The sequence below is a fragment of the Mesoplodon mirus genome (assembly GCF_964341445.2).
Source record: "Mesoplodon mirus genome assembly, chromosome: 5".
Taxonomy (NCBI): domain Eukaryota; kingdom Metazoa; phylum Chordata; class Mammalia; order Artiodactyla; family Ziphiidae; genus Mesoplodon; species Mesoplodon mirus.
The window spans coordinates 43,272,860-43,292,762 of record NC_138980.1 but is presented as its reverse complement, the minus strand read 5'-3'; the positions used below and the strand labels follow the sequence as shown (position 1 = coordinate 43,292,762).

The following is a 19,903-nucleotide window of genomic DNA, read 5'->3' as shown; positions in this document are numbered from 1 at the left end:
GTCTTGGCAGGTCACCCTGAGGACTAGCATGCAGTGGGTGCCAGTGGAGAAGGGGCCAGGACCCGGACACGGTTGGCTGAGGTTGTATCCCCCGCCTTAGATATCCATTTCTTGGCTCTTGAAAGCAACAGAAATGGGAGACGTGGAGGGCAGTGTGGTGACAGGCCAGGTGAGAGCAGCCGGCTGCTGCCCAGAGGCCCGTGGGTGTGATGGGTTGGGATGGGCAGATGTGCGGGGGGATGGAAGCCAGAGGGGTGGGGGGCAGAGGTCCTCTGATCCCAGGAGACCACCGTGCTCAGTCTTTCGGGGTGTGGGCCAGGACCCCGCTGTGCTGCATGGCTGTGACCCAGCGGACCCTCACTCCCACACCTCGTTTCCTGTCTGCAACCCTCACTGGAGTGTTGGCACCACGGTGATGGCACCCGCGGGGGTTGGAGACAGGACAGAGGGATCTCTCGGGCATGGGGGCCCAAGAACCGGGAGAACGGTGATGCATCCAGCTGGCCAGGATCTGGGCGGAGCTGGTGTGGAGGTGCACGGGAGTCAGAACACTCTGTGTCCAGAGATGAAACACCCTGGACAGAAGCTCAGATGCTGGTCATGGTGGCAGCTGACAGTGCAGGGTTAGGGCCGCGGTGACCCTGACTGACGGGCAGATACAGTGCACCTGCTCAGGGCCCTGAGCTGTCCTGAGCCCACGTTCGTTTAATTCTCCCAACAGCCCAACTCTAGCATCTTCATTCCCGGTGAGGAGAAGAGAGGAGGAGACAGAGGGAAGGTCCCACCCGAAGGCTGAAGCAGAGGAGGAACTGGGAGAGGAGACAGAGAGGGACATCCAGGAGCCGGGGGACTTGCAGCGCCGAGCCTTGGGCCGGCAGGATTTCCAGAGCACGGATGCAGGACAGTGCTTGGGAAGTTTATCGTCTTTAACGACATTTCAGCTGAAAATGGTAGAACTTGTATTAACGGAAAAAGGTGCCAAACCAATTCCCAGTAAAATTCTGAGCTCACAACAGACTTAAATCAAAACCGCATGAAATGACACAGCAGAAGACAGTGCGGAAGGCAGTGTCTGGGCGAGTTGGCGCACGGATGGACAAACGAGCAAACAGAGTCACAACCCGCCCAACTGCGCAGCTGCAGCCCTGCACCTGCGCGGTCAGCCGTCGGCAGGAACAAATCTGGGAGCGAACGACATCGAAATTAAAATCAGTCCAAAATTGTAATGGGAGAATTTGTGCCAAGTCCTGGAAGAAACAATTCAGCCTTAACCATAAAATTACTATAAAAAAACACCAAACGGAGTTGGCAGAACGAGCAGTGTCTCAGCCCATTTCAAACCCCAGCTGACAAGCAAAAGATGGTACCGGTTCCGCCTGCTGTCAGCTCAGGGAGCGCTGTCTGCCGTCAGTTCTGGATTTTCTGAGGTAACGCGAATTCCAGGGAACCAAGGCAGGTCACACCATCCTCTTTTCTGCTCATCCCAACACTTAATTAGATGCGTCTGAGGTGACACTGCCGGGGTCTCCAATAGGTGAAGCGGTCGACATTCGCCTCACCTGCCAGCCGCCCCTGGCCTGAAAAGACAGAGACAGAGAGTCAGAGGGGGGCCGTGGGACAGATGACCCCTCCGGCCCTCGCATCCCCGAGGCGGCCCAGAACATGCCGAGAACCGTGAGAGGAGCCAGGAGATGGGGCAGGGACAGGGGGTCAGTCCTGGGTCACAGCTGGCCTTGCACATGAGTGCGCCTCCTTGGCAGGAACTGGCCTCCCCTGGCCGGGCTCTGGCAAAGGACTGGCGGGGCACCGCGGCACACACTCTGAGGGTGAGGGAGACCCAGGCAGGCCCGGAGCTGACGGTGGTCCCCCAAACATCGTGGTAAGACGTGGAAGAGGCTCAGGAACACAGCAGGACGCGGGCCTGGCTGGGAGTCAGGAGGGCAGCGCCCATGGCTGCGGGCGTGTAGGCTCTGTCCGCAGGGCGGGGATATATCGGGCACATGTGACCCTGGGATGTTTGTCCACAGGAGCCCCCCACAATGGAAACCACTACTGTTGGTGGTGGTTTGCAGCCCACGAGAGTGGGGCCTGCAACTCACAAGCTCCCCTTCACCTTCCTCATTCTTTTTTATTTTATTTTATTTTAATTATATATTTATTTTATTTATTTGGCTGCGTTGGGCCTTCGATGCTGTGCGCAGGCTTTCTCTAGTTGTGGCGAGCGGGAGCTACTCTGTTGCGCCATGTGGGCTTCTCACTGCGGTGGCTTCTCTTGCTGTGGAGCACGGGCTCTAGGCGTGCAGGCTTCAGTAGCTGTGGCTCGCGGGCTCAGTAGTTGTGGCGCATGGGCTCAGTAGTTGTGGCACGCGGGCTCAGTAGTTGTGGCTCACAGGCTCCAGAGCGCAGGCTCAGTAGTTGTGGCGCATGGGCTTAGTTGCTCCGCGGCATGTGGGATCTTCCCAGACCAGGGCTCAAACCCGTGTCCCCTGCATTGGCATGCGGATTCTTAACCACTGCGCCACCAGGGAAGTCCCATTCACCTTCCTCATTCTTGAACTTTCCTTAACAGGCTGAACCCTCCTGCCTGCACCCTCTACCTCTTCGGACCCCACAAGGCCCAAGACCCTGCTCCTCACCCCCCAATCCTGTTCCCCCTCCCCCGCCTCAGCTATTACCTCCCATGTGTCCCAAGGAGCTGCCACAGAGGACAGTGCTGGGCAAACAAATCAAGAGAATGCCTTCAAGGGCTGCCTCATCATGTGACACAGGGACACTGAGAGGCCAGCGTTACTCCGCCCACCCTCAGTCTGAAAGCAACTGGGACAAGGATACTGGCCTCAGGGGGACACACTCTGCCCCTGGATGGACACCCATAGGCCTATGATCCCAGAAGGAGAACATGAGTGGTGAGGGGAGGGGTCCACTCGCAGGCCTGGGAGGTGACAGGCTGGGGCCCAGTGTAGGACTGGGAGCCAAAAGGCAGCTCAGGGCCGAGGAGATGGCTCCCAGCTGGGGTGACCTCAGCCCCTGAGATCTGCTCTCTGGAAGAGCATCTGTGCCTGCCCAGGGCAGGGGCCCGCGGCACAGGTGGGTGTCCACACCACAACCCCAACCTTCCTGCTTACTATGTGGGGTTGACAGGACCCCACGTCACAGTCCACGGAACCCTCACCCCGATTCACTCTCACACACTCACCCCTACTCTGCTCGAGGTGCTGAGCCTTGGGCAAGGGCAGAGCCGGACAGGTCTGGCCACCTGGTGGTGCCAGAGCACTTTGCTCAGGTGCTCATTATGGGCTGTGGGGTTGCCACGGTGATGGGATGCGCACTGCCCGGCACCGGGAGGCATCCATTCCCTGAACCTTTAAGAGGGGCTGGGGGTAAACGGGTGGGGGGTCAACTCCGAAGGAAACAGGTGGGCTGTGTAAGGCCCTGCCCACTGCCGCATGGCCTTATCACACCTGCACCTGCACAGCCTCTTCGGGACAACCCTGCGCGGGGGGTTGGGCCCCTGTGGCTGTCAGTGGGTGGCCGAGAGGCCCCAGGGACTGCGAGAGGGATGATGCCCTCTGATCCTGGCTGGCCTGGCACATTGCCCCAAACCCTGAGAAAGTTCCTGAGGGCACATCCCGAGACAGCTGAGATCCATGGCTCATTTTCTTCCCAGATCTTCACTCTGGCCCAGCTCGCACCAGCCGAGGAGGCAGCCAGGATGGTGAGGCCACGGCATGAACGTGTTGAAGGGTCTGAGCCCAGTGGGGCTGTACCTTCAGACCGTCAGGGCCTTGTCTGCCCACCCTTGCCTTCTCCTGATGGGTACAGACACCATTGGGGAGGGGGCCTCCTTCCCAATAGGCAAAGCCCTCAGCAGCCATCGAGTCCTGTGAGGCGTGAAGGTCTTTGCCGAGTGGGGTGCCACAGAGCTGGGCTCCCTGAGGCGGCTCTGCCAGCCTGCATTCGTCCCCATGATGGATTGAGACATGGTCGAGATGGCCGGTTCCGAGGACCCGCCACCCACCTGGGCTCCACGTCAGCCCCATCACTGAGTCCGGGAGCCCACAGGTGTCCTTGGGATTGTGTTGGAGACTCACGTGGCCCAGAAGGCTGCCTTCCCCAGGGGTGGGCCGGAGGGAGGCCAGCGTCTGCAGGGTGATAAGTGTGTCGCTGGTGCTGGTCATCGGAAAGGGACCAGAGGAACCTGGAGGGGTGGGAGGGGTCAGGACCAGTGTTCCCACCCTGGGAATCACAGTGACTCCTCAGGTGGGACCTACCAGTCCCCCGGCCAGGAAGAGGCTGCGGAGGTGACTGCTATGGCTCCCTGCCCCTCCCGCAGCCCTGCGTGGGTGGGGAAACCAGACTTTTGGTAGGAACTTTCTGTCCCCACAGCACCTGCCCAGCCTGCGGGATGTGTTGACTTCACCGGGATAATCACTAATGGGAACAGAAACCTCACAGTGTAAACAGAGAAAAGAGGCATAGGCAGGGACCAGTCTGCTTCCCCAGATGCAGCTCAGTGGGCCCGGCCACATGGGAGCGACTGACCCTGGGCTGGGCAGCCTTACTGACTGCAGCTGGGCCTCAAAGGGCAGCTGGCCTGGCTGCCCGGGCCCTTGACATCGGTGGTGTCCTCTGCCATCTTACCTGTGTAAATGGTAGCCTCTTCTTGACACTTCCCCATGTTCTTTTTATACCGGATTCTTTTGTTGCCGAACCAGTTGAAGACCTGTGGACAGGCAGAGATGGAAGTCACTGGAAAAAACTGACCTAGCAATGAGACGCGATGTGGACAGACAGCCGGGGGGAACATCACTGAGTGACACCGCGTGGCCCTGGGGCTGGGTGAGAGGCCGGGACTGAGAAGGTGGCGCTAATGAACTGTGGGCCCAGGGAAACGTCTGCAGTGTGTTGGTGACACCCTGGACCTGGCGTGGCTTATAGGAGAGGGGGGAGCTGGAAGGAAAACAGGCATGTGTGTGACACACTCAGAGAGACGAGTGTCTGCTCACTGCGGTGGCAGGCAACAGACTGAATACTGATGCGGGAGACACATCAGTAACCACATTTCTGGGAATGCAATTTAAGCAAAGAACACAGTCGAATCCAAAACTTATCAAAGGATAAGGACCACCTGAAAGGGCAGGGGAAGGAACTGAGCACTGAGCTGAGGGCCTGTTTTTAGTCCCCAAAGCCAGTTAGAAGGGAGCTGCAGTCACATGCATCCTGTAAGCAAGGGGCTGGCCCAGGGCCTAGAGGTCTGAGCCCAGCTCTGACTCCAAACCTGCACCGAGACCTCCAGGGCAGGGCTTCTCCCTGTGGGTCACTTTCTGGGGGGCGTCCTGGGCACTGAGGGCACTGAGCAGCATCCCTGGCTTCCACCCACCAGATGCCAGTAGTGTCCTCCCCTCCCCCCGAGAGTTGTGATAATGAAAATGTCCCCTGGGGGCAGAATTGTCTGGGTGAGACCCTGAGCAGTGCCTTCCTAAGAGCATGGAGACATATCCCAAAGTAAGGCACCCAGCCCTGCAGTGAAAGGTATGTTTTTTTGTTTGTTTGTTTGTTTGTTTTTTGCGGTACGCAGGCCTCTCACTGTTGTGGCCTCTCCCGTTGTGGAGCACAGGCTCCGGACGCGCAGGCTCAGCGGCCATGGCTCACGGGCCCAGCTGCTCCGTGGCATGTGGGATCTTCCCAGACCGGGGCACGAACCCGCGTCCCCTGCATCGGCAGGCGGACTCTCAACCACTGCGCCACCAGGGAAGCCCAAAGGTATGTATTTTAATGAACAGAAATAAACAGTTGAGTTACGTGGCAGGACTGTGGATGGAGGACTTTTCTCCTCTAAAAACCTGTTTCTTTAATGTCCCTCCATAATCCTCTCAATGTCAACCATGAAAAGACAAAGCCCCACGTGTGCTCCCTGCCCCTCGACTCTCCCGCCCTCGCTGTGAGGGCGACCTGTCCTCAACCAAACCAGGTAAGTGCTGGGTTCCCACTTACCTGCAAGGAACGTGCCGACACGTCTGTGTGGGACTAAGTTTGCAGAAGAATGGCAGTGAGCAGTTTTCCATGTTGAATTCAACTGGCATTTTAGAGGGACAAAGAGCAAACTTCCCGTGTGGGTGAGGGAGGGCGGCTGCCGGGGAGCTGGTCCGGGCCAGGGTCCACCCTCTCCACGGGGTGTGTCCCGGCACCTCGTACAGGAGTGGGATGCCCTCTCCGCCAGCTGTAGCTCGGAGCCACTGGCTACTCCCTGCCCAGTCACTCTGGCCCCTTTGGCTCATACAGCTGCAGCCGCCTGGGTTTCTGCCCATCGCCCTGTCCATGGGCTCAGCTCTCCCGTCCTTTCCCCCTCAGGCCTCCTCACCCTGGAGTTGCAGCTGATCCTGTCCTGAAAACGTCTGTTGCCTCATCTGCAACACCCTTTGCCCTAATGGTGCTCTCCCTCCCCTGCTACTTCCTCCTTAGGCGAACCTCACAGCCATCTATATCCCGACATCTGTATCCCAAATTCAGAGCCCTCCCTCAGCAGTCAGCCATTTCCAGCTGGAGGACTTGCCAGACTGGGGAGGGGCTCCCAGCACAGAATTCTGCTGCTGGTGGGCGGGGTCTCAGGGCCCAGCCACATAGCAGGAGTCACTGGAATGTGGCCGGTGCTTTTCAAACTTTTGTTTGCAACAAACCCTCTCCTGAGATAAAGTTGAGACCCAAGACCCATGTGCTCTCTGGGGGTGCCAGGGCTTGAAGTGAATCTGGCCGTTTTCAGACAACTGCTCATGGTGACAAACAAGCTGCCATGCCTCCCACTTCTTTTGGGCCTCAAAGCCCCAGAGGTGCAGCCCTCACTTCAGCTCCAGCCAAGGTGCTGAGGACACCGCAGCAGTTCCAGGGCGAGTGAGGTCTCATGTGACCGGGACACCTGTGAGGCTTTGCTGCCTGTGTGACCCTGCGGGGTTCCTGAGTGCCCTTGTCCCCAGGTCGCTGCTGGACTGGGCAGGGCGCAGAGCAGAGGGTGGTGACGGAGGGCACAGGCTGACTGGGCTGGAAACTCAGCCCCTCCAGCTGCACAGTGGGAGCAGCCCTCCCTGCAGCCGGGGGCGGGGTGCCGTGCCCTGACCCCCACGCTGCCCCTCGGGCGTGGCCTGGTCCTGCCTCTTGCTTGTGGGCTGCCTGCACTTACCGTTCTCACTTTAAAGCCTTCGGAAATATTTCTTGGGTTCTCGTCTTAGCCCCGCCCCCTTAACCCAATTCCAGGGAGGACAGTGGTGGTCCCGACTACCAAGGTTGCCCAAGGTTGTCCAGGTCCCTTCTCTGATCTGCACCACCATTCCCCCTCTGGAGCCAGATGTCGTCTGTCTTGTACCCCCAGACACACACACTGGACTGTTTGAGAAACAAGAAGGCAATGCACATGCCTGAATTTATCCCAGGATAACTGAATTGGTACTTAAGCACAAGAGCTGGTCTATCACTTTAAGTCCTAATTTTCCTCCAAGTTCTTTTTCTTCTCCTAAGCTCATACCCCACCCCTCTTATGCAACACAGCACATCCCTCTGTTAGAATATTAAATCCTAATGACTACAATCCACTGAGTACCTCATGATACACTTTGTGGTGTCGCCTCCGGGACCGCACACTCCATACCAGTCACCTCAGCGAGTCCCCACACCTGGTGGGCGTGGCTTCCCACCTGAGGCCCACGTTCATAGCCCAGAACCAGGACCTGAGCCCAGTCAGGCCGACTGGGAGCTTGCATACCTGGCACCTGCCCCACACATTTCACCAACTTCCCTGGGCGTCCTCCTCACTGGGCTGAACTTTCCCCCCCTTCTGGGTTTAGGGAGGTGTGGCAGGAAAGGACTGTCACCTGGGAGACCGTGATGCCACCCTTCCTGGCCAGCTCTTCTTTGGTTTCTTCACTGGGGTAAGGGTTGCTCAAATGGGAATAAAAATATTCATTCAGCACTTCCGTGGCTTGTTGCTGAAATTCTGCCGCTTACGCCTGTGAAGACAGACAGCCTCAGCCGGGGATCGTACATGGGGCCTCATCCTCATCTCTGATTCCCTAGAGGTTGTGCCAGCAGCAGTCAGCACTTCAGTCGCCTTCCAAGAGGGTGTGTGAGGGCTACACCTGCAGCTGTGGCCACAGCCCCTGCACAGGCTTGGAGGCCCCCAGAACTTAGACCCAAGCCAGCACTGACTTGGTTCCTCTTCCTAAGAGCTGACCCTGGGGTCACAGGCCGGGGGTAGGTAGGGCCTGACCTGGCATCGAGGAACCTCGAGCGCAGGGTCGTCACGGCCTCGCAGGTGCGCTGCTTCAGCTGTGTCTGGACGCTGTTGAACTTGCCGTGGAGGATGCCCACCACGTGCTCCATCTCCTTGGGCGAGACAGGCCTTATCCTGCCCTGCTCCAGGAGAAGGTTGGTGACATGCGTGGTGAACTCACGGCAGGCCTGGGATGGGGAGACAAATGCCAGCCGGTGACGACCCGGCAGGCTGTCCCGGGGCTCCATGTGGAACCAGCCACCTGCCTCCTGAGGCTCCCACACAGGCTGGCTACTGAGAAGTGAAGGCAAAAGGCTTCCGGTAAAATCGGCCACTTTCGCTGTGAGACCAAGTGTGTGGACTCCCTGCGCTGGGCCACTAAAGGCAGGCAGTTAGCGCTCCACGTTTTGCTTTGACAAATGCGCATGCACACGACAGAAACTCTTCCATGCAGAAAGATCACCTGTTCATATTTCTCTAGCTCAGAGTGGTAAATCTGTCGGATCTGGGACAGCTTGGCCCTGTAGTCAGAGTGCTCAAGGTCATTGTCATTTGGACAGCCACCTGGTGTTGCTGTGCCGGCCGCCGCCTGTGCTCCTCTTCGTTGCTTCTCCAGCCTGCACATGCCCTCGGCCAGCAGCATGTTATCCAGCTTCTGGAGCTGAGGGTCGGGGGGACCCTCTTCCGGAATGCCACGAATGTTCAACCCTGGGTAAGAGAGGAGACACTGAATCAGTGTCTGTTGTCGAAATAAAAACAACCACAATAGAGTATTAGCACTGGCTTCGTGTCTGAACACTTTTCATGGAACCCTTGAGGGGAAAGAAAGACTTCATCTGATAACAGACATTGAGTAACCCCCTGGGACGCTGGTCCAGGTGCCGTACTTAGGAGCCCAGTCCGGGTGGCGGGAATGCAGGGGGCGCACCGACCACAGCCCACAGTTGGGTGTGTGTGGGGGCCCGCAGGGCAGGGGCGGGGCGGCACTGGGTGCTGGAAAGCCTGAAGCCCTGCACCTTGTCTTCAGATGGGAGAGGAGGCGCGTTCCAGACACACACAATAGCATAGGCAGGGATACGAAGGCTAGTGGCCGCCTGGCTTCAGGCAAGGCCGTGCTGCTGTGTGTCTGAAACTGAGCCCCCCAAAACCGAGTTCCCTTACTGAGTTTGACTAGTTCTTCTATCTAAAACTTTATTCCCTTTCTTGTCCCCTTTGACCTCAGTTCTGTGCTAACTGAACACTAATCAATCAGTCAGATGACTAAAATTGCTGTCGTTGATAACATCGTTAACGTGCTAAAATTGCTATTATAGATATCGTCATTAACGTACAAACTCAGGTTATGTCTCCAAGGCAAGATGAGCTAACAGACCCCTAAGCCATGGACCCACCTGGTCAGCGAAACATAAACCAGAGACATCCTGATTCCCGAAACTACGATTATGAAATGTCACAAGATGATGATTAATTCTAGCCTCTCTGTTCTTCCCCTTAAAAAAAAAAAAAAAAAAAAAAACCCTCACTCAAAGACCAAGGTGGAGTAGACCTGAGGCTGGTCTCCCACTCCCTTGCTTGGCGCCCTGCAACAAACACTGTCGTTTCCTTCACCACCACCCGGTGTCAGGAGAGTGACTTTGCTTTTCAGGCGACTGAACTTTGGTTTGGTAACACGTCTATTATGTCTGTTTGTGTTTCCTGTGTGTGTGTTGTGGGGAGGGTTGTTGCTATAAAGTCAGAGAGGAAAAGACTGATCCAGAGGTGCCAGAGAAGATGAACTAACCCGAGAGATCTTTTTTTAAAATACATTTATTTATTTATTTATGGCTGCGTTGGGTCTTCGTTGCTGAGCGCCGGCTTTCTCTAGTTGAGGCCAGTGGGGGCTACTCTTCGTTGCGGTGCGCGGTCTTCTCATTGCGGTGGCTTCTCTTGTTGCGGAGCACGGGCTCTAGGCGTGTGGCTTCAGTAGTTGTGGCTCGCGGGCTCTAGAGCGCAGGCTCAGTAGTTGTGGCGCACGGGCTTAGTTGCTCCGCGGCCTGTGGGATCTTCCCGGGCCAGGGCTCGAACCCGTGTCCCCTGCATTGGCAGGCGGATTCTTAACCACTGTGCCACCAGGGAAGTCCCCCACGGAGAGACTTTAAGCAGAGAGACAAGATGATTGGCTTTACAACATGGAGAAGCCACCGCAGCTGGACTGAGAGGGTGATGTGCTCGAGGGCAGGACTGGATGGGCAGTGGACAGGCAGGGGAGGCAGTGGCAGGGAGCTGCTGCTGTCCGAGGGGACGCAGGTCAGCTACAGGGCGGCCAGAGGGCGAGGCCCCAGAGTCTGTGACCACCAGATGTAGGCGTGGGAGAAAGGAAGAGGCTGTGACCACTCCCACATCTGCCCTGGAAGATGCCACTTTTTCCCCAAGCACAGCACACAAAGCAGCAGGCAGGCACATGAAGAAATGGCATCAGCCTGGTCCCTGACCCAGCTAAGCATGAACGTCCAGGTGGCTGCGAGGCAGCTGCTTCCTGGGAGCTGGGGCTGAGCTGACCAGTTTGGGTGGGAAAGAGAGATTCATGAGTCATCGGCATGTGGTGTGTGGGAAATCTGTACATATCCACCTGTACCTGCAGCTACACCTTTGAGAAGGTCATGCCCCTGAATACTAGAAAACCAGCATTTCAAGAACAGGCAAAGGAGGAGACAGAAAGAGTTATCGGGTAGGTGGAGGAAAAACCAGAAGCAGTCACAGAGGGGTGAAAACATGGGCTTGGTCATTAGGGGAATGCTGTTAACCTCTGCAAAAGCAGGGTAAGGTGGGGTACAGCCTGACTAGCAAGTTCCGGAGGAGCATGGGAGATAGGCAGTGCAGGGAAGAGGCTGCTGCAGGGGTTACAGAGTGAGCTCGGGTCTGAGGAGGGTGGTCTTGCAGGACCTGTGTCTTCTTTGCTTTTTCAGTGACAGAAGAAACATCTGTGGCTACAGAGGAAAAAAGACTGGGGGGTGGTTCCTGATGGGAGGCAGTGAATGGAGAAGGAGGTAATGATATAGGATATCCATCTAGCTCTGACTTTCTGGAAAAACAAAGTTTAAAGTGTTTTCTTGGAAACAGGCTCTCAGTAGTATCAGCTACTAACTGACTCAAGTGCTCAAATAAAAATTGAGTTTAGGGAATTCCCTGGCGGTCCAGTGGTTAGGGCTCAGCGCTTTCACTGCTGTGGCCTGGTTTCAATCCCTGGTCGGGGAACTAAGATCCTGCAAGCTACGGGGTGCAGCCAAAAAAAAAAAAAAAAATTGAGTTTAATCCTATCATATGGATATTTACTTATTAATCATGTGCCCCTTTCTTGTTCCCTGTGTAACAGGTTAACCTTTTCTGTCAAAAACTCACCAGTGAAAATTGAAGGCGCTCAAGAGATATACTTGCAGGAATTTTCTTCACATGCAGGGACCTTTACCTCCTTACGTTTGGGGACCGTCAACTCACCCAAAGGAACCCTTGCCACTTAACTCAGTCCCACTGGGTTATAATGTGGCTTTTTCTGAAAGAACTAAAGGAAAAGTGCCCCTTTTATCAGTTGCTGGCCTTCCAGTTCAGAGACGCAATTGTCTAACAACCTTACTTGGTCTTCAAGAAGCACCAGATGTAAACGCTGGGCACTCCTGGACAGAGTTGACCTGTGCTGCCTGATCCCTGTAAAGGCCCACACCCTCCTAACCATTCCTAACCCAGAGCAGATAATGTATGTCCTCCTCCCTCAGGCCCTCTGTTTGCAAATCCTATTGATTCAAACTCCATGATCAACCCACCATCCATCCCCTCCCTTAATGCCACTGCTGGAACCCTGCTGCGCTGACCCCTCTCCTGCCCGCCATGACCTGTGAGGAAACCCCTCCCCTCTGATTCACTGTGCACACCGGCAAGCCGACTACCTTCAAACACTGTGCTCATCATGCCAGACTTTTTTTCAGAGACTTCAACCAGGGCCTGCATCCACCTAAATTAAAGCCTAGACTCTGACACCTCGTACTCAGGGCCTTTCGTGACAGCCTTCCAAACCCACCTTCGTGAACTTTCCCTCTGCTGGGCCCTTCATGGCCCTTTGCGGCACAGCAGATGCTCTGCGACCGTCTCAGGCTTACTCAGCAGCTCGTCCCTGAGCACCCGTGGTTGCGGCTGGGGCTCAGGAGTGACCCGAGAGGGACACACAGCACCCCATCCCGCCCTAGAGGGCCCCCAGCACACCCTGACTCCCGGGCTGGAGAGGCCACCTCCACAGCTTCCATCACAGCTTCCGTCACTACAATTAGGGGCAGGAGTTGTCCAGGCTGAACATGCGGTGGTGGGGGCATGTGCACACCTGTGTGTGTTCATGCGTGTGTGACTCTGGGCTGCTCAGGGGTGCGTGGCAGTCTTTCATTCTTTTTTCTTGGCCGTGCCACGTGGCTTGTGGGATCTCAGTTCCCCGACCAGGGATTGAACCCGGGTCACAGCAGTGAAAGCACAGAATCCTAACCACTAGACCACTAGGGAACTCCCCTTTCGTTCTTTTATTTATCCAACAGTAAGCATCTGAGAGTCTATCGCAAGCTAGGTGCCCAACCAGGTGCTGGAGATTTTTAAAAATACACCAAAAAAACACGGGACTTACTGTCCTCAAATGAAAGCTCTGAAATTACAAAGAGAACACCATTTTCTCATACCTCTTTACGGGGTATGTGTTGGTGTGGCCTTTTTTGGAGGGGAGGTTTGGAATGCCAATTAACACAGAAAAAGCACATATCCTTTGATCTTGATCAGAACTCTGTTCTGAGAATTTACCCTACAGGAACACTGACCCCTGTAGATGCTGTATTTACAGGACACACACAACCACCCCGTAACTGTGAAAAATCAAAAACCGCCCAAATGCCCATGAATAAGGAGACAATATGCCTGTCATACCCCAGGCCCTGTGGTGTTAACAGTGTGTATGTTATGACCAGCATTCATGAGTTACAAGCTTTGTTTCTTTAAAGCTGTATATTTTTGCGAACGTATGTGTATGAGGAGAAGCAAAACTTAAAAAAAGTTACCCGGTGCCTTAGTCACCAGGACCGGTCCCAGCTGTGGACTCGGCCGTGCCGAGCACCTTTGCCTTCTGTCAGCGAGCGGCCCCTTGCATGCGGCCCTGCCTCTCCCTCAGCACTGCGCGTCTGTCTCCCAGCACACTGTCCACGCCTGATTATGGTCATTAGACACTCGTTACTGTCAATTACAACAAGCTCATTTCCGGTCCCAGGGGTGCCCCTCAGCTCCCCCAGGGCCCTCGACTGGCAGGCGGGAGGCTTTGGAGACCAGGAGCTCAGCTCAGGGACACTGTCAATTGGAGACACTCAGAAGAGGTGGTGGGATCTAAAACAGAGGCACTTCCCCCCAAACCACCAAATTTCCTTATGTTCCCAACTTACTGTGGGTAAAAAACTCCAGTAAACCAAACAAGGAAGTAAAATAAAATTATGAATATCAACACATTATGTTTTTTCTAAGAAACAATATGGAACTGCTATGGACTGAATTGTGTCCCCCCAAATTCACATGTGGAACCCCCAATGTCTATGTGGAATAGGGCCTGTGAGGATGCAATTAAAGTCCAATGAGGGGCTTCCCTGGTGGCTCAGTGGTTAAGAATCCGCCTGCCAATGCAGGGGACACGGGCTCGATCCCAGGCCTGGGAAGATCCCACATGCCATGGAGTAACTAAGCCTGTGCGCCACAACTGCTGAGCCTGCTCTCTAGAGCCTGCGAGCTGCAACTACTGAAGCCTGTGTCCCTAGACCCCATGCTCCGCAACGAGAGAAGCCACCGCAATGAGAAGCTCACGCACTGCAAGGAAGAGTAGCCCCTGCTCTCTGCAACGAGAGAGAGCCTGCGCACAGCAACAAAGACCCAACACAGCCAAAAAAAAAAAAAAAAAAAAAAAGTTCAGTGAGGTCATAGGGGTGGGGCCCTAATCCATAAGACTGTGGCCTTCTAAGCAGAGGAAGAGAGACCTCTTCCTTATTCCATTCCCCTTGTGAGGACACAGCAAGAAGGCATCTGTCTGGAAGCCAGGAAAAGAGCCCTTACTGGGAACTGAACCAGCCCCAGAAAATAGTAAACCAATGAGCAGCTCTGTTCCAATAAAACTTTATTTACCAACACTGTAGTCTGCAACCCTGCTCCACAGTATGCGTGTCACAGAGCCTAACATGGGTCTGAGGAAGAACCTACATGCATGCAGGTCCGGGTAAGTCAGCACACCTCCGAATCACTGCCTTCAGGTCCCCCCTTTCCTTGGAATCCCCTCTGGATCCTGCCCCTTCTCTTGACAGTTTTCCTTCTGTGGGTGCAGTATGAAGGATGAGATTTTAGCTTGTTTTGTTCAGTCCTAATCTAGATCAGGACTCCTTGAAAGGTGGTGTCTGGTTTGCCCTCCGTCTATGGAAAGGCCAACACAGACAGAGAGGTTGCACATAGGAACCTTTATAGCAATGTGACAGAGTAATTTCATGTCTGTTGAGTCTAATGAGACTTTTGGGCTTTTTATTTGGCTGCTCCGTGTCTTAGTTGTGGCATGTGGGCTCTTAGTTGTGGCACGTGAGATCTAGTTCCCTGACCAGGGATTGAACCTGGGCCCCCTGCATTGGGAGCACAGAGTCTTAACCACTGGACCACCAGGGAAGTCCTGGGCTTATTCTTTTGTATGCCTGCTTCATTTTTCCTTTCCTTTTCCTAGTTCATCTTGCTTGTATTTCGCACTGGTACTGGGCGGTGGTGAGCTGAAACCCTGTGGCCTGAGCAGACTGTGGCTGGGTCACTGCCGGAGGCTGTGGGTATGTCCCGGAGATGCCCGGGCCCCAGGTGTGAGCTCTGGGTGTGGGACAGTCCAGAAGTGACCCTCCTGACACATTTGTAGGATGCCTGCCTCCCTGTGCATCACTACAGTCATCAGTCATGGGACGGAGACAGTGCTGCCACCTGGAAAGAGCCTGTGAGAGTGTCCTGAGTTCCAGAGATGAGATGCTGAGGGAAAGCCCTGTGCACAGGAAAAAGGCTCACTGCAGGCGCTCCCATCGAGCGGACACAGAGATGCTAAGTGAGGAGGAGGGGGCCAGGACCAGGTTGTAAGGGAAGAGCAATCCATTCTCATGGGAAGATCTATTTAGTGAGGAAGCAAGGCCCCTGAAACCCCGAGGACGCCAGCTTGGTGGCATCACAAATGTGGCAGGAACCCAGGCTGTGGGTGGTGCTTCCCTCACAGAGAAGGCAGCCTAGGAGTGAACACCTTAGCCGAGGCAACAGTATGGGAACATACCCCCAGAGACCCACCTGCCCACCCGCCCACCTCACCTCTACCCAGGGCCCTGAGGGCCACATCTGTCTCTCTACGGCTGTGTGGAACAACCCTCTTCCCTAGGGACCGTCGCTGTCTTGTTCACTGCCTTGACTCTGGTTCCTGGAACGTGCCTGGCCTCACAGAATCATGGCCCAGAAATAGGAACTTGTGCTAAGAAACCTCTCCTCAAAGGCCACCAGGACATTTTATGGACCAGTGCTACCAGGCCCTCAAGGAAGAGAGAGCCCCTTTCTGCAACAAACTGTTTCAGAGAAGAGACACGGGAAAAGCCACCCACTCACCAGACGGAGAACTCAGGGCAGGACTTCATGGGGAAGTCACAGCCCAGCACATTCATGACCAGAGCCGAAACGGCAAAACAAATGACCAGCAACCCGAAGTCAACAGCATCTGTGTGCGTGTACATGCACAAACATATGAATCATAACCAAGAAGATTTATCTCTGAACATAGGTGCTTCCAAAATCTGTCAGTAAAAATCATCAACGCCAATGAAAACCAGTGTAAATGAATGTAAATGAAAACCTATCAACGTAGAGCATCACAGTAACCACAAGGAGAAAAACTATAGCTCAAAGGATGCAGAAAGAAACAAAACTGAATGGGGCTTCCCTGGTGGCACAGTGGTTGAGAATCTGCCTGCTAATGCAGGGGACATGGGTTCGAGCCCTGGTCTGGGAGGATCCCACATGCCGCGGAGCAACTAGGCCCATGAGCCACAGCTACTGAGCCTGCGCGCCTGGAGCCTGTGCTCCGCAACAAGAGAGGCCGCGATAGTGAGAGGCCCGCACACCGCGATGAAGAGTGGCCCCCGCTTGCCGCAACTAGAGAAAGCCCTCGCACAGAAACGAAGACCCAGCATAGCCAAAATAAATTAAAAAAAAAAAAAAGAAACAAACTCATTCAAACAACACCCATTAATGATAAAAACCCTTAGCAAACCAGGAACAGAAAGAACCCTCCTTAACCTGACAAGGGGCATCTCCCTAAACCACACACACACTTGGACTTACTGGGGACCCTTTAGAGGCACTGCTTCGAGTACGACATGGGCAGGCTCTGTCCTGTAGGTGTTGGTCGAGCGGATGGGACCAGGGCCCGGGAAGGGACAGACGGGCAAGGTAAAGAGGGGTGATGTCACCCACTTGCAGGTTGAAGGGCATTCTTGTGTGACTAGAGTCACCCGGGGATCACCAATGTCACCGACAACTCCCCCCCTCCCCCTCCTCCTCCCCTTTGCCCCTAAATTGGCCTCCACGTGGGGTTGGTGCTGAGCAATGGCATTCTGACCAGTTGGCCACCCGCACTGTCAAGGGCCCTTTATTATTTTTTTTACTTTATTTTTTTTACTATTTTTTTTGTGGTACGCGGGCCTCTCACTGCTGTGGCCTCTCCCATTGCGGAGCACAGGATCTGGACGCGAAGGCTCAGCGGCCATGGCTCACGGGCCCAGCCGCTCCGCGGCACGTGGGATCTTCCCGGACCGGGGCACGAACCCGTGTCCCCTGCATCGGCAGGTGGACTCTCAACCACTGCGCCACCAGGGAAGCCCGTCAAGGGCCCTTTAAATGCTTGTTTCCGGGGGATAACTTGGAACACAGCCTGTTGGTGTGGAGAACTGCCTGCATTTACCTTTGAGACAACGTCCCCCAGGTCAGTTCTTTAAGCAACATTCTAGATGAAGCCATGTTTTAAGTCACTGGACTTTCTCGGTCCCACAGGACTTTACAAGGAATATCCCTTTAGCAAACTCTCATTGGTTTCTGAAATCACAGCTGACATGCATATTAGATATTCATCAGACGGCGGAAGTATAACACTATGCAAATTCCTATCAATTCTAATTAATCCTTAATTAAAATACATCACAACCTAAGTGCTGAAACCTCAACCAAGTATGCAGATTAATTCTCGTTTCAATATACTTTTGCATTTGTTAATTTAAGGCCTGCGATTCTGTCATAAACTACTTTAAGAACTGCTGATGCTCAGTAAAAACGGCATGCAGTTTGCCTAGGTTTGTTTTCCTGTGGCAACAGGGCAAAAGGAAAAGACAGCAAAATGCTGTAACAGAAAATGCAGCCAAGTAAAACATCTAGAAAATTAGTCCACGCTCCCTTGTGAGGCTTTGGGAATATTTAAGAGCAACATTTAAGAAAAACAGCACTGATGGATGGCTTCTGTCTACATTAAACAATCTTATTTCTCATCCAAAGAAATGCTTTAATTTCAACTGAACAATATCTAGAAGCTTCTGAAGCTGGGCTACCGTCACCCAAAGGTACGACCTTTATTTTGCCGAGTCCTGCACAGGGAGTTGACCAGACCAGCAACACGCACAACCATGTCCTACCCATTCCCAGGCTGGAAATCAGACTTTTAGGCCTGCCAAAGCCCTAGCTTCCCTAAGGGGGATTAGACACTTTCACACCATCACCAAGTTTACTGTTAGCTACTGTATGCCAAGCCCATAACAGAGTTGGGACACTCTGCAGGCACGCCTGTGCTTTTGTGGGTAACAGATGCTGCATGAAATTAACACATAGGATAATTTCAGTGGATGGTTAAGCCCTAAGAAACCTAAATAGGGTAACAGATGCTGCAAGAAAGTGCTGCTTCACAAGAATCTGTGTACTAAGGCCTTAAGCTATGGGCCCCCAACTGAAATCCTTCAGTCCTTGATTGGTTTTTATAACAGCTTTATTGAGAAATAATTCATGTGACGTACAACTCACCCATTTCCAGTGAAATAACTCAGTGGTTTTCAGTACATTCACCAGGTTGTGCGACTACCACCTAACTTTTTCCCAACCTCAGAAAGAGACCCCGTCCCTGTTAGCAGTCACTCCCCACTCCCCACCTCAGCCCCTGGCAACTGCTAATCTCTTTCTCCCTCTCCTGGACATTTCACATAAATGGAACCACACACTATTGTGGACTTTTGTGTCTGGCTTCTTTTACTCAGAATAAAGGTGTTTTTTTTTTTTTTTAATTGAACTATAGCTGATTTATAATGTTTCAGGTACACAGCAAAGTGATTCAGTTTATCTATATCTGTATCTATATCTTTTTCAGATTCTTTTGCATTATAGGTTATTACAAGATATTGAATATAGTTCTCTGTGCTATACAGTAGGGCCTTATTGTTAGCATAAAGTTTTTTTCTTTAAAAAAAAATATTTATTTATTTATTTTTGGCTGCGTTGGGTCTTTGTTGCTGCGCATGGGCTTCCTCTAGCTGCGGTGAGTGGGTGGCTACTCTTTGTTGCAGTGCACAGGCTTCTCACTGCTGTGGCTTCTCTTGCTGAGGAGCACGGGCTCTAGGCGTGCGGGCTTCAGTAGTTGTGGCACACGGGCTCAGTAGTTGTGGCTCGTGGGTTTAGTTGCTCTGCAGCGTGTGGGATCTTCCAGGACCAGGGCTCGAACCCGTGTCCTCTGCATTGGCAGGCGGATTCTTAACCACTGCACCACCAGGGAAGCCCTAGCATAAAGTTTTTAAGGTTCATCCATGTTGTAGCTTGTGTCAGAAAACTTCATTCCTTTTTATGGCTAAACAGCAGTCCATTGTACAGATGGACCACATCTTGTTTCTCTAGTCATCATCATGGACATTAGATTTTTTTCATAATCCTTGATTTTTCTGTTTGGCTATACTAATCCACCTGTCTGTCCAATAGAACTTTCCCAATGATGGAATGTTCTAGATCTGTACTAATCTGGGAGCCACTAGCTACATGTGGCTACTGAGCACTTGAGATGTGGCTAGTGTGGCTGAAGAACGCCTCATTTAATTATACTTGATTACAGTCAATAGCTGCAGAGGAGCTATGTAGGCTGATCAGAATCGGAGGCTTGATTCATGAGTCACCCGGAGCCTGTGGAGCCGAGAAAGGACACTCCAAGCAACCTGAAAAATAACCCCCCAGCTCTAGGAGATCCGCCCCCTGCACGGCCACAGCGAAACACCGCACAGGGGTCTCAGCCCCAGGGCCAGCCAAACACAAAAGAGATCTGAATTCTGGACGAAGTCACACATTGGCCCGAAGGGTAGTCGTTGGACAGACCCAACCAGAAAGCTGAAGCTACTGATCAAGATGTTGCAATTGCAACAGACCTGAGTGGCAGAGGAGGAAGGGAAACAGAGGTAAAAAAACCCGCTGGATTACTTATGCCTGAGAGCTCCCAGCCAGGCCCAGGAACAGTGGTGAGCAAAGAGAAGGGCGGTCCTTTGTGTGAGAGTTATTACATCCACTTCCCCCACGGCAGCTGCCCGTGCT

General features: G+C 53.7%; 1 protein-coding gene across 1 annotated transcript in view; it reads right to left on the bottom strand.

Moving 5' to 3' along the window:
- Nucleotides 1–1,490: 1,490 nt before the first annotated feature.
- PBX4 (PBX homeobox 4) overlaps nt 1,491–19,903 on the bottom strand; it is a gene marked incomplete at its 3' end in the record, with an annotated part of 46,691 nt that continues 28,278 nt past the window's right edge. Inside the window, 8 exon segments of the mRNA XM_082623243.1 lie at nt 1,491–1,577; nt 3,462–3,616; nt 4,019–4,198; nt 4,567–4,723; nt 7,863–7,975; nt 7,978–7,997; nt 8,258–8,448; nt 8,724–8,968. Coding sequence (XP_082479369.1) covers nt 1,491–1,577; nt 3,462–3,616; nt 4,019–4,198; nt 4,567–4,723; nt 7,863–7,975; nt 7,978–7,997; nt 8,258–8,448; nt 8,724–8,968 — 1,148 coding nt within the window.